Source organism: Ammospiza nelsoni, chromosome 9 (assembly GCF_027579445.1).
Source record: "Ammospiza nelsoni isolate bAmmNel1 chromosome 9, bAmmNel1.pri, whole genome shotgun sequence".
In the NCBI taxonomy this organism is placed as follows: Eukaryota; Metazoa; Chordata; class Aves; order Passeriformes; family Passerellidae; genus Ammospiza; species Ammospiza nelsoni.
Window position 1 is genome coordinate 20,192,449 of NC_080641.1, and position 12,725 is coordinate 20,205,173.

The following is a 12,725-nucleotide window of genomic DNA, read 5'->3' on the forward strand; positions in this document are numbered from 1 at the left end:
TTCCAACTTTCCAAACAATACATTCATTCACCATTTTATTAATATACTGTATGTAAAGTATGAATTGCAATGACTTTCATTGATTAAATCCTTGTTAGAGTGGTAGGTAGTGTAAAGAAATTTAAATGACAACTTCTGGGACTTGCTGCTGATAAAGACCACACTGCTAGAGCCAGATCCAAGTTTGTAGTGAAATGATCATGGAACCATTAGTAAAGTCCTAACTCTTTATTTCTTTTTAATATTAGCTCTTTTTTTCCTTGTAAAGTATCATAATAAAGTTCTCAAACTGTTACAGGGACGTGTGCTTTGAGTAAGTAAGTAACTAAATAAAAATTAAAAATTAATTGTATTATAAGTTGCAAGGTTATTTCTAACAAAGTTGTCTCCAGGATATGAGCAGATGATGAACTGGATCACAAGTGCTGCTAGCACTGTACAGGTGGAGAAACCAAGGCACACTGAGCTTGAATGATGATTGTACTGGAGAAGAGGCTAGAGTTAGTGCTGTGTGTTCTCAGTGGCCTCATCAGCAAAATGGTGTGTTTCCTTCATTCTGTGAATTTATTGTTTGAGTTTCCATTAAAGCTGCCCCAGGGAAGGATGAAAAGATTTAAAGCTTGTATCAGCACATATCCAAAAACCTGGGAAAATACAGTACTACTGAGTAGGGCTGGAGTTTAACTTCTTATCACATAGTTTGAGCATAGATTTTTTGCCTTCAGCCTGGTCCTCCATCAGTTAAGAAGCTTAAAATGAATGTGAGAGAAAATCCAGGCTTTGGGTGCATGGTTGTAGTATGGGGGAAGCACACATTACCTTCTTAGTAAACATTTTTTCAGTGAGGACATGTAGATTTGGTGTACATGTGTGGTTTTGCATTTATTTCTATCATGTAATGCACAGTTTCACTCAGTGATTTATGTGCTCTATCTTCATAGAAACAACTCATGGTTTCATTTTCACAAAATGCCTACTGGTGGCTAAACTCACAGTGGAATAAATTGTCATTAAAATTAGGTAGCGTGCCCAGATAAACCAAAGCTTTTATTGGGTTAGCATCAGAATTTCTTTAATGAAGAGTTTTTTCCAAAGTGGCACTGAATGGAAGCACAGTGATTCTCTCAGAGTGACAGTACTTTGAGGGAAGCCTTCATGACAGGGCATGGCTGCTAAGGGCAGTTGTGCTTCACTATTCTGTTTCCTGTGTTGTCATTTTGCTTCTCGGGGTGCTTCCCCATCTATAAATCACAAAGAACACTAGTGAGTAGTCTTAAGAGAAAATCTGGGCATCTTGATATAAACCTGACAAAAATTTTCTGTGTGTGCACGAGAAAGAGAAAAGAATATATGGTGTCTGCCTAGTGTGGTGTTAACAATACATTTAGCATGGACAGGTTATTTTCAGACTCTGCATGAGTTGCTGTATATTGATGGGTGAAGTAGGTGATGCTGTGAAATTATTGTAATTCTAGTAAAATAAGCTTGGAGTTTATTTTCATTGTGTTAAAAATAAATGTACCTTAGTATCATGGCATTTCAGTCCAAAAATACCTGAAATGGGTTAGTGCATGGACTGCCTGGCCTAAGTAACTGTAAATCATCACTTCAGTTCCTGGTGCATGTAGTCATATTGGTCTGGTTTTATATTTGTACATGTCACAGAAATACAACAATTTGGGAATTGGGCCCTTTCTGTTCAAGTGTTTTTGGGCTCATCCCTCTCAAGAGCGTTGCATGGGTTGGAAGCTCTGTTCAGTTCAGCAAGGGGAATGCTTCTCATCTGTGCTACATTTAATTTTTTTCCTCTGCGGGGAATAAATGCCAAAATTGCATTATAAAGGGGAGGGGGAGAGGAAGTTGAAGGACATGTTCACAGGTGATCAGACTGGTTAGATTATGACATCACAGTTTTATGTATACTAGACAACTACTGTAGAAACTGCTTTTACCTGTGATCTTGGTGCAAGTCAGTATTGCAGAAAAACATTACCAGACCTCTTCCACCAGCCCACTTTTAGGTTTTCATACAGCAAAATAGTTTCCTTCCTTCCCATCAAGTCGTCATTTCTCTCCTTCCCTAAAGCTAGTTTATTGCGAACATGTCTTGGCAGAAAACCAGAAGTTTTATGAAACTGCACAGAAAGGTTTTATAGGTGCTACTCAGAAAGTAATTTTTTTTCTTTATATTTGGTAGCTTTTTCAATTGCTTTTATAGCCTAGGAATGTCTTTACTCAGCAAGTGAAAGTAGTGAGAATTAAATCAATGAAAAAAGATCCCAATCCTTTGTGATTTCCTGTTAGAAAAGATCCAAACCCCCCTTAAATATCTACATATGTGATTTTATATAATGTGTGATTTAAGAAGTGATGCTTCAGCTTTTTCTCTGAGTTAGTTATTCAGGCAATTGAATGAGTAAAAGTTATTGATAAGAAAACACTTATGCAAACAAATAACCTTCCTTGCAAGAGCTAGGAGTGAGTGTGGGTTAAGGTACTGAAATGGAGGAAGCCAGAGCAGTAATGATAAATACAAAACCAGATCACTTGCTCTTGGTTTGAGATTTGAAAAGATAAAAGCTTTAAAGAAGATGAAGTGATAGAATTAAGAGTTTAATTATTAGTAATTTTTGTATTTCTAAGAAAAAAAATCCATGTTCTTATTGCTTTAGCCAATTGCTGATTTATTCCTCTCACTTCATGAAAATATGGTTCACAAATTTTGGGTCACTGCCACCAAACCACAGGCTGTTCTATGGTTTGCACTAGGTTTGGATGACTGACAAAACTCACTGAAAAACAAGTGCTATTTGTTTTCCTGTGCCTAGTATTTAACGGGAAATCAGGAGGCTAAATTTCCAATCACTGGTTAAACAGACCCAGATGTGAGCAGAGTGCTCTGCTAGGAGAACAGTGAGGAAGGATAGGAAATGCATGACTAGTGATAAATTTGGTATAAATAGTGACCTTTCACTATTCAAAGTAAAAGCATAGATTTTCAGTGTTGTGTAACAGTGTGAAGAGGAATTTAAAAGGAGCTTTACATTACTGTAGAATCCTGAGTTTGCTTTTTTTTTAAGAAGTCTTCATCGTTCTTCTACTCAGGAGCTGGAAATAATCCTGTAGTTGCCCTTTTCCACTTGGAAAAGTTCATATTCTCCCTTTTCATCCCCACACTGTTTCCTTGCCTTTGAAAAAATGTGAAAATTAAATTTTGTGCCAAATTAAAAGCAGTGTTTAGTAAACAGTAACTCTTACTATGCTTTTCACAATGGTAAATTTCCCTGTAGACTTTGTCTCCTGGCATGTTTCAACCCTGGCAAAATACTGCTTTTCTAAAGTCTATATAAATGGGTTATTCTCAGAAATATTAGGGGGACCTCAGGCTACCTGGGGTGGTGATTCTTGTGAAAAGAGCAGAAGGATTTGGTCAGCAGTAGGAATGGCAGAAAATGACAGAGTAGTAAATAGATGCTTGAAAATAATGCATGTAAAAGGAGTTTAAGAGTACAATAACCCTAGTAAGGCATCTTTAAATATCCAGGGGGTTGAGGTTTTTTTGTTTTTTGGGTTTTTTTTTCCAAAGCTTCATTCAGGAAGACATTGCAGAAGAGAGTTGCTATTTCTGGCTTAGGAAGCAAGATGGAGTACATGAAATGAATATGCAGAGTATAGTAAAAACATTCTGTATGTGTGATGTCCCAAAATAGGGAAATTTTATGATCTATAGCTACCCTCTGCTTTCACTGTAATCACTTCAGCTTGGGCAGAAATATTTCAAGAAAACCAAATTGCCAGTAAATTTCCACGGGAAACCAGGCAGGTCCTTGTGCCTTAGATTCTTCTTTCTCGAGACTTCAAAGGCTGGTGTTTTTTTGGGGAGCTTGGTTTGCTGAGAGTGTCACAGAGTTCATACTAGATCCCATGTGATTTAAGACAACTTTCAGAACTCAACCTTTATTGTGTGGTGTTTGTTTCAGCTGTGTGAGTGGGCTGTCTCTGTGGGTCATTGTTCCAACCAGAACTCGTGTTAGGAGTGTGGATAGGCCAGATCTGATGATGCTGCCTCTTGTATCTCCTGCTGATCTTTCTCATTGCTGCCTCTGACTGCTCTTAAGCATTCCTCCTCCTCCTCCTGGTCCCTCTAGGAGCCCAGCACCATCACTTTCAGACCAAGACAGCTGCTAGTCAGGAAGATGTGGACTTTAAGTTAATCCAGCCTTCAAGAGCGAGGAAACAAAGACTGTTTGGGCATTTAGTGGTTGAGGTGTATTCCCAAACCAGTCTTGCAGGAGGCTGAAGGACCTGGAACAGGCACCTGGGAGTCTTTTTTCTTCTGTATGGTCATGGCTCCTTCCTTTCTTTGCTTGCTTCAGTAAACAGGGGGTTTAGCCAGTGGAAGTTTACAGAAGCAGGCAATGGATTTTGGCAGACTACTGGTGTTAGTGATGTGGAGATAATAAATCACAACAGGTTGTTACTGAGTCACTGATTCCAGTGGAAACTATAGCTGCAGTTGCATAGATAGGCTTTAATTCTCCTCTCACTTCTTCCACTGAATTGCCTCTAAATTGAAACAGAATCCCTGGAAAAGCTTCTGCTGCCTTATTTTGCTCATATCAAACAAGTGTTATGTTGAGTCTATTAAGATGTTGTTAAATTAAGTGGGCAGTTACCTGTGTGCAATTAATAAACTCCTGCTGAGCCTTAAACCTTGGTACCAGATTTCCCCTTTCCACAGATTTTCTTGTTTGTTTCTTTATCATTCTAGTAACTGTTCCTTAGGCATTTTGAAATTTCCACTTGATTTGACACAGATTCAGCTTTGGTAGAAAATCCCAGGATCTTCTTCCTACATATATAAAGATTCAAAGATGTGCAGGAGTCTGCTCTCTGATCTTGTAAGGTTCTGCTTTCATCCTTAGAAAACATTGAACAGCATTAATTATATAAGGATCTTTGGTAGCTGCAAAACTGAGTATCTCCCAGGAAGTTGAATTAAAATCTAAAATGTATTTAAGATAGTGCTCCTCATGTGTATGTTTTCAAAAATGTGAGAACTTCAAGTGGAATTTTATGATGACTGCATGTGGTCTTGAGAGCACTAAAATGAAACATTTTGTCATTGCCTGAAACCATCACACCTCTGTGGCTGTAAGGACTATGCAAATTTGATAGGTGATTCACAAGTGTGGCATGTAATTTCAAAAGCAGCATGTTTCTTATTCACTTGAAGAGAATTGTTCTTTTGATGATTCGAGTATGTTGTATATGGGTTTATGAACAACAAAAGATGCATTTTTGAGTTTTGGAATACCTGATATTTCTCCATCTGTGGCTTTATTTTTCTCTTTAAGAGGATGAAATTACGTCAAAGTACAATATCAATAAACACCAGCTGACTCTGATCTCCCTGTAGGCTGCTCCAGTAGTTGGTTCAAATATTCTCATTTTATTCTGAGCAGATACACTCCTCTACTACATGTTCTACACAGGTCTGATGCTGTACAGCTCAGATACAAATATGAAGGATGCTGCTTCTTTTCCTCCTGGTACATTTACCTCCATCATGGCTTTAGGTGTGATCAGGTGGTCCCTGTGCTGGCAGGCCCTGGATGGGTAGTGGTGTAGCTGTTGTGAGAGGAGGGATTGGTTCATGCTGGCTGGCTGTGCACACTTACCTTTATATCCTGAGTCATGGCCCAGAGGTGCCCAGCTCTCTCTCAAGGCTGAATTATGAACTTGCTTCCTACTTGGGAGTTCTGAATTATAACGGTGTTAAATACTTAAAATGTTATAAGGCAAAGTAAATATCCCCTTGGATCAGATTCAAAGAAAGAAATAAGGCAATAAATGTTTAAAGGGAGAGAAGGAAATAGGTAAAATAAGAAACAGAATATGCAATTTTGTGTGTGCAGTATTCACACTCACCACTGCATGTATTTGAGATGACTCAGGTTTGGTTCTGAGAGTTGTTCCCTCTGGGGAATAGTAACCGATGACATTTGGCACTTCTTCCAGGTAACTGATGTCCTGAACTGCCATGGCAGCCTTGCAAGGGCAGTTTTATTCAGACTGGGAACTTTTCTTAAGGGATGTATGAAGGCTGTTTTAGTTTTTTGCCCCAGCATGAGGGGATGTATGTTTCCTTGATTTGGTATGGTGCAGAGAAAATTTCAAGCCCTGTTTTCCCCAATGGTCAGCAGGGTAGTAGTGTATGCAACCAAAATATGTTCTAAAATATGTTTTGTTCTTTGATGCAATACTCAGGTTTTGGTAGCATATTTTCAATATCCTATGCTTGATCCTCATTTCCTCTGAGGAACAGCCCTCTGAACTGTGGTGCTTGCTGTGGTTTGTGGCTATGGCCAGTATCTTACGGTCTTGCAAACAGATTTTCCACGTCCAGCTTCTTCATTTAGTCTCAGAAAAGTGACAGGACATATAGGTTTACTCAACAGCAGAGGATGTTTCCAGTGCAGTTCCTTTTCATGTCCTCACAACAACTGGAAGAAATAGAGCTGGGGCACTTTTTCCACTCTGCAACCTCAGAAAGTAACCACTAAAGGAGCTGAAGGGAGGAGATAAGAGTGTCTGTGGCAGCAGTCTCTTAATCACTCAATCAGTGCCTAATTAGTGCTCAGATAAAAATTGGTTGGTTCCCAAATATTTAAAACGTTATTAGGCTTTAATGCTTTGCATTATCCTAAACATGTTAGATTTGCTTTTGATTTGTTCTGAAGAGTAAGTAGTTAATGTTCAAGGCAGGTGTTGAAACAGTGATGGTTGCCTTTTTTGGAAGGGTCTGTTGAATTCTTTCCAGAACAAATAACGTGCTTGGCTCACTTAACCTTGCCTTAGGTCTGTGTAGTAAAAATCCCAACATTGGCAAGCACAGCAGAACTCTGCAGTCCTTTCTAAAACCTGGTTAGTGGAACCAGGATTTCAAATAGACTTTAGTAGGTGATTGAAAAAAGTAAATATGATAAGCTTCATGTTTGTTTCAAGATGTTTACTGGATGATCACTTAGTGAGGATGCTTGTGCCAGACTTTTAGTTGCTCTGCTTTCTGTCTGTCGGTTCCTCCCTTGAAGCACGTGGCCACTTTGATAGGATCTGTCCCTCAGGAAGACATTTGTCATGCTGCAGGATGATGAAAAAGGTTTTCAAGTTTTAATTAGTAATAAATGAAAAACCAAGTGTATTCTGAGGAAGACAGCTGTTGTGTTAGCATGCATTTAACTATCTCAAATGAAAAATACAGCAAAAATGTATTATTGTAAAGTAATCAATTTCTTTGATTGTTATTTAGAAGGAATAATATTTTTTCTCATGCTGTCTTGAAATGTTTAAAAAGACACACTGATGCTGCTTTACCCTGGTATTGACCATAAAAAAAATTGGAAACAATGTGCAAATGGAAACCAACTACTACTCTTACTGGATAAACTGTCTCTGAGGGTGGAATGCCAGTATCTATTCAAATTCAATATTCCTGCAAAATAATCACTGATTAAGTCCTTAAATCCTGTGAATTTTGTGCATGGGAGATTTTTCTAGTTAGGCCAAAGCTCTATGAAAATGTCCCACATGTCTCTGATATAAAAGTGCACAATCTGGCATGTGCTGTGTCAGTGCCATCCTCTAAGACTGTACACTTGGAATTTACACAGAATTTGATATGTTAGGAGCATTGTAGAGATGCTCCATTAAATCAGCCCATGGCATAGGTGCTTCTAGGTGGTGAAAATGCAAAGTGGAAATAGACCATAATCACCTTCAGTCACTGCATTTGGGTATGAGAGGTCACATCACTTAAACATGCTATGTGTCTGCATGGATAAATGTACCACATTAAAATGTGTTTTTATTCCCATCAGGTGTCTGTAGGTTCCGTTGTTCAGTTTGAGAAGGGAAACTTCTCCTTGTCAGCAGAAACAGAAGAAAAGTTTTTCCCTGAGAAAAATGAACATCTGTTACAGTGGGCCCAGAAGGAATATGGAGCAGTAACGTCTTTCACTGAACTTAAAATATCAAGAAACATCTACATTAAAGTAGGAGAAGGTAAACCAGAACAAAACCAACTGAATTAATAGACACTTTCAGATACTGAGAATATGTTGCTTATATTTCACTTATTTTAATTTTTAAACATATGAAGGGGGAAGCAGAGAAATAAGGGCAAGCCTCAAGTCTAAGACCAGACCTTGGGTTTAGGAAACTTTTAATGGATTGTGGTGCCATCACTTTATGCTCATAAATGTGGATGCAATTGCTCGGAATCTTACAAAAGTCAAACTTTGCCTTTTTTTGCCTTTTAAACAGTATCAGCTACTCATGGTGATTGTTTGGGTACGTTCATCTTGAAGTAGGGGGAAATTTCTAGAAGGACCTGAGTTACATTATTTTTTCATTATTTGCTTGTATAAGGATCCAGGCTTCTTTGGGCACAGAATTATTGCCTTCCTCACCAAACTAAGTTACCTTAGTCTGTACTGACATATTTTCATCCCAAGGAGACAGATTTCCTGTCCCTCTGAGCCACATGCCAGATTCTTCAGGTGGCCTAGTGCAGATGGGAGAGGACCCCAGCTCCTTGGGGACTGCACACAGGCCTGTACTGGGGTGGGGCTCAGGCTGTAGCTCCATAGCTGAGCAGTGTTGGCACAACATAACTGTGTGATCCTCTGCAGGAATATCTACAGAAACTCCCAAACAGCTGAACTAGTTGGTTACAGGCAAGAAAAAACCAACAAAAAGCCTTCAGTGGACAAAGCATTCTTTCCTAACCACATGTATCTGATAATTTGATTTCCTGACATAGGAGGTTTACCCCCCAAAATCAGAATATGCCTGAGTTAGTTTTATCCAAATCCTGCCAAATTTGTAGAGGATTCCCTTGTGTGGGTTTTTGTTTTTTTTTTTTTTGGCTCTACTTGGCACTAGTTGTGGATTCTAATGCCAGAAAATCATTCAGAAATATATTTCTTACCTTATTAAAATACTCTTGAAACATATACATGGGAGTAGTGGTCTCTGCATTGTGGAGACAAATATTTAATGAGATATGTTGAAAAAACCAGATAAAATTTTGTTTGTTGATTTGCATGTCTCCAGTCAAACCAGGAGGCTAAAGAGGAGAGTTTTGCATCATCTTTAGAATGCACTAAAACACAATTTAATTAGGAGCAAGTACACAAAATGGAACTTGGCAGGCAACCAAAACAGACAGTTTCTGAGAAGGCTCCTACAAACCAGCTCAGCTGTAATTGTTTGATTTTGATTTAAATTCTTGGCAGAAGGGAACATGTGTGTATGTGGGGGGGTTATGCATGTGCTCAGGGGTGGGGACAGGGTCCGTTCTTGAACTGCAGAGTCATGTGAGGAGTTCTGTGAAAACCACGTGGGATGTGCTCCTGGTTTGCTTCTCTGCAGAGTAAACAATGGAATCACTGGATTTCACAAACCACAGCATGCAGTGACGTACAATGTAGGCTTTTCATGCAAAACTTACACTCTCATGAGATTTAGTAAGGTACCCTCAGCTGACAGGCTGTGAATCACTGCTGAAATTGCTCATAATCTATAGGTGGTCACACAAAGCAGTTCCTGGCTGTGTGACTGATACAGAATTTGAGGGCTGTATTCATATAATTGTCTACATTTCAGCTTCACTCAAGTTAGACAAATATGAAACTGGAAGATGTTACATTTTAAAAATGTAGGCTGTCGCTGAATACAGAAAACAGAAAATGCAAGCCAAAGGACAGAAAGATCTGAAGAAGGCTGATCTTTCATAGAATAAAACTGCTTCTGATGCCATGGGTCTCTTAAGTCACTTTTGAAATTGCAAATGAAAGGCAGCTGAGAGCACTAGCAAACTGGATCAGGGCCAAGTGCATCTGAATCCTGTTGATTCTAAAGAGTGGCTGATCAAATACTGCAGGGATGGTGATCACAGCAAGAATTTTAAGGGACCAGAATGGGGGTGTGGAGGAAGAGGGCACAAGAAGTGGAGTTCTTGTTCTTGCCTTGGTTTGTGCAATGGAGGAGAGGGCAGAGTGGCTGCTGTGAAAATCACTGTCAGATTCTAGAAGGCAGGACTGCTCACGATGACAGTGCTCTTGGTATGTGTTTTACAGCAGAAGTCAGTTTAATTCCTCATGGTTCAGTAAGACATGATTGAGCAAGTCAGGAAGTCCTATCAGTTAGCTAAATGTTACCTAATGCATCTAGCATCACCAGTACATCCAGGGCAAATGTGCTAGCCTGGAGGGACCCTAATTTCAACACATTTCTTACCTAAATAATAAAAAAAATTAGTTTTAACAGTAGCTAAATCAGAAAATGTACAGTTTATTTACAGACAGTAACACTGTGCTTCTGTCCTGGCAGAAGCTGAAACATCATTCCCGACTCTGAATTTATAGCCAGTGCACATATCCTGCATGCCATGCTTGCTTGGTTTAAAGCTGGCACATGGTCCCATCGTGTCTGGCTTAGCTGTGTGTCCTGCTGCAGAATGAGCACTGCCTAGAGTTTGCATCCTCCCTCCTGAGACCCCTGTAGCCCTTCCCTGATCCCATTTCTATCCTGCCATTAAATGCCAGCCAAGGTTCTGATCTCTGTTGTGCTAAGGGCTAGCAAACTGTGAAATACACATAAATAAGCCCTACCATCAGGGTGCCCAAGGAAAATTCCAAACACCTTGCTTATGCCCAGATCAGATTTTGAAAGGCAAGCTCTCCTTAGATGGGATTTTTATTGCTGAATCCAACTGCTGCTGCCCAGGGTGCCTGTCTTGGGAAGAGACACTTGATTAACAGTGCTCATTCGCACAAAAACCTCCTCAGGGTGATGTTAAGCTTGGATATTCAACTTCAGCCATGAACCTGTGGATGGCACCTAATTTGTGCAGAACAGAGCAGACAGTGTCTGTCCTCATCAGTAAAAACAAGTGCTTCACACAGAAGGGACAGATCCTGGTGTGCAGTGCTGTGTGTCCATCCAGCCTGCCTGGCGCTCACTGATGGAAGGTGGCTGCTGGTCACTGCTCACAGCTCTGCTGCCTTTGGCCAGCAGGGCCCCCTGGCACCCCAGCTGCTGGCCAGAGACCCTCTGCTGAGGGGGTTCCTGCAAACCCCACGTCTGATTCCCTGTTGGGAGTCTGGGGAGATTAGAGAGGCACAGAATCCATAAACTGACTGTTTGTTGGCTGGTTTGGTATGTTTTTAATTGATTACAGACACCTGCAGTCCCATTCCAAAGTATGTAGACAGCCCTGAAACTAACAAAGAGGAGATGTGTAGTGAGCAGAGAAAGCTGGAATGGATCCCCTTTTCTTTTCTGCTCCAGCCCAGTTTTGGTAACTGATGTGGATGGGATTAAGTTCATTCTAGTGTGCATGTCAAGTAGCCCATGATAGAGTTGAAATCTGCTGCAGAGGAAAAGCTTGCTATCGAGTGGGGGCCCAGGCTGGGGACTCTCTGTGCTTCTGGCAGCAAGAGCAGCACTTCTGGAGAGCTCCAGAGACGCCTCATGGAAGTGCCAGGAGCAAGAACTGAGTTGTTTGCGATGGCAAATGATAGCACGTGTGGTAATGACCCACAAACTGCTCCAGAACTGGTGTTTTATGGCCTGAATCGTGTTGTACAGCAGTTAAGAAGAAAATACCTACTGTCTCTGTGTGTGTATATATATAGATATATTTAAAAATTTAAGCTCAGCATAGACCATTTGGGATCATTTTCCATTCTGTGCTGTTGTGGGAGGAGCTGACAGAACTGCAGCTGCATTCAAGGCTAATCTGGCAGGGCGCACACCAGATGTTAGAGAAGTGCTTTGCCTGGGGAGTATGAATAGTCACAGCCTTATACAGCTTTAGTAACTTCTGTAGGGGACACAACAGGGTTAATATTCAAAGGCTGCTTTGTGTAAGATCAGGAGAAGAAACTCCCCTGATTGTTTCTGCAGAGACCAGGGTCACAGGAGTCTCTGGTCTTCCTGCAGAGCTGGGTAGCACGCACAAATGCCCTTCAGAGGTGACATTTCAGTTCTCATTTAGAGAGTGCATGGCCTCAGAATAGCTCATAAGAGTTTCTTCACAGTTTTTTGTTCACAATGCATGCTAGTTGATTTATTTTATTTTGGTTTTTTGGGGTTTTTTTGTATCCTGCTACTGACCTTAATAGGAAAAGTCCTTCTTGTACAGCAATGGTCAAAGACCCAGGCATGTGGAATTGTATTCTTACAGTACTTCAAGTACTTGAACATGGTACTTGGTCCTTCTGTGTAGTATGAAAATTCATTGGTCAAGCTATCTCAGAAAGGCAAAGTGCTCCTGATTTTCAGTAGAAATAGTGTTTCTTGGGCTAAAGTAATAGAGGCTGTGCATGAGAATTTCATATGAAGTGACTTTTTTAATGGTTTGCGTTTTACACTAGTGGCTCTTCACCCAGAGGGTGTTTGAGCGCTGGGACAGGCTCCCCATGGCAGGGGTCACAGCAGCAGCCTGGCAGAGGTCAAGAAGCCTTTGGACAATGCTCTGACACAGGGTGTGGCTCTTGGGGATGGTCCTGTGCAGGGCCAGGAGTTGGACTCCATGACCCTTGTGCATCTCTTGCAGCTCAGCACATCCTGGGGTTCTGTAATGCTCATATTCAGCTTTTTGGTTAAAACCAAAAGAGATTGAATAGCTATGCTAGAATTTCGTTATTTCAGCTATG

The 12,725-nt window shown here is 40.4% G+C and overlaps 1 protein-coding gene across 2 annotated transcripts in view; it reads left to right on the plus strand.

Annotated features, from left to right (window-relative positions):
- Positions 1–12,725, plus strand: part of TGFBR3 (transforming growth factor beta receptor 3) — a 108,825-nt gene that overhangs the window by 63,771 nt on the left and 32,329 nt on the right. For both annotated transcript variants that reach the window (XM_059478547.1, XM_059478548.1), the window contains exon 5: positions 7,881–8,064. In XM_059478547.1, coding sequence (XP_059334530.1) covers positions 7,881–8,064 — 184 coding nt within the window. The remainder of the gene's footprint in view (positions 1–7,880; positions 8,065–12,725) is intronic.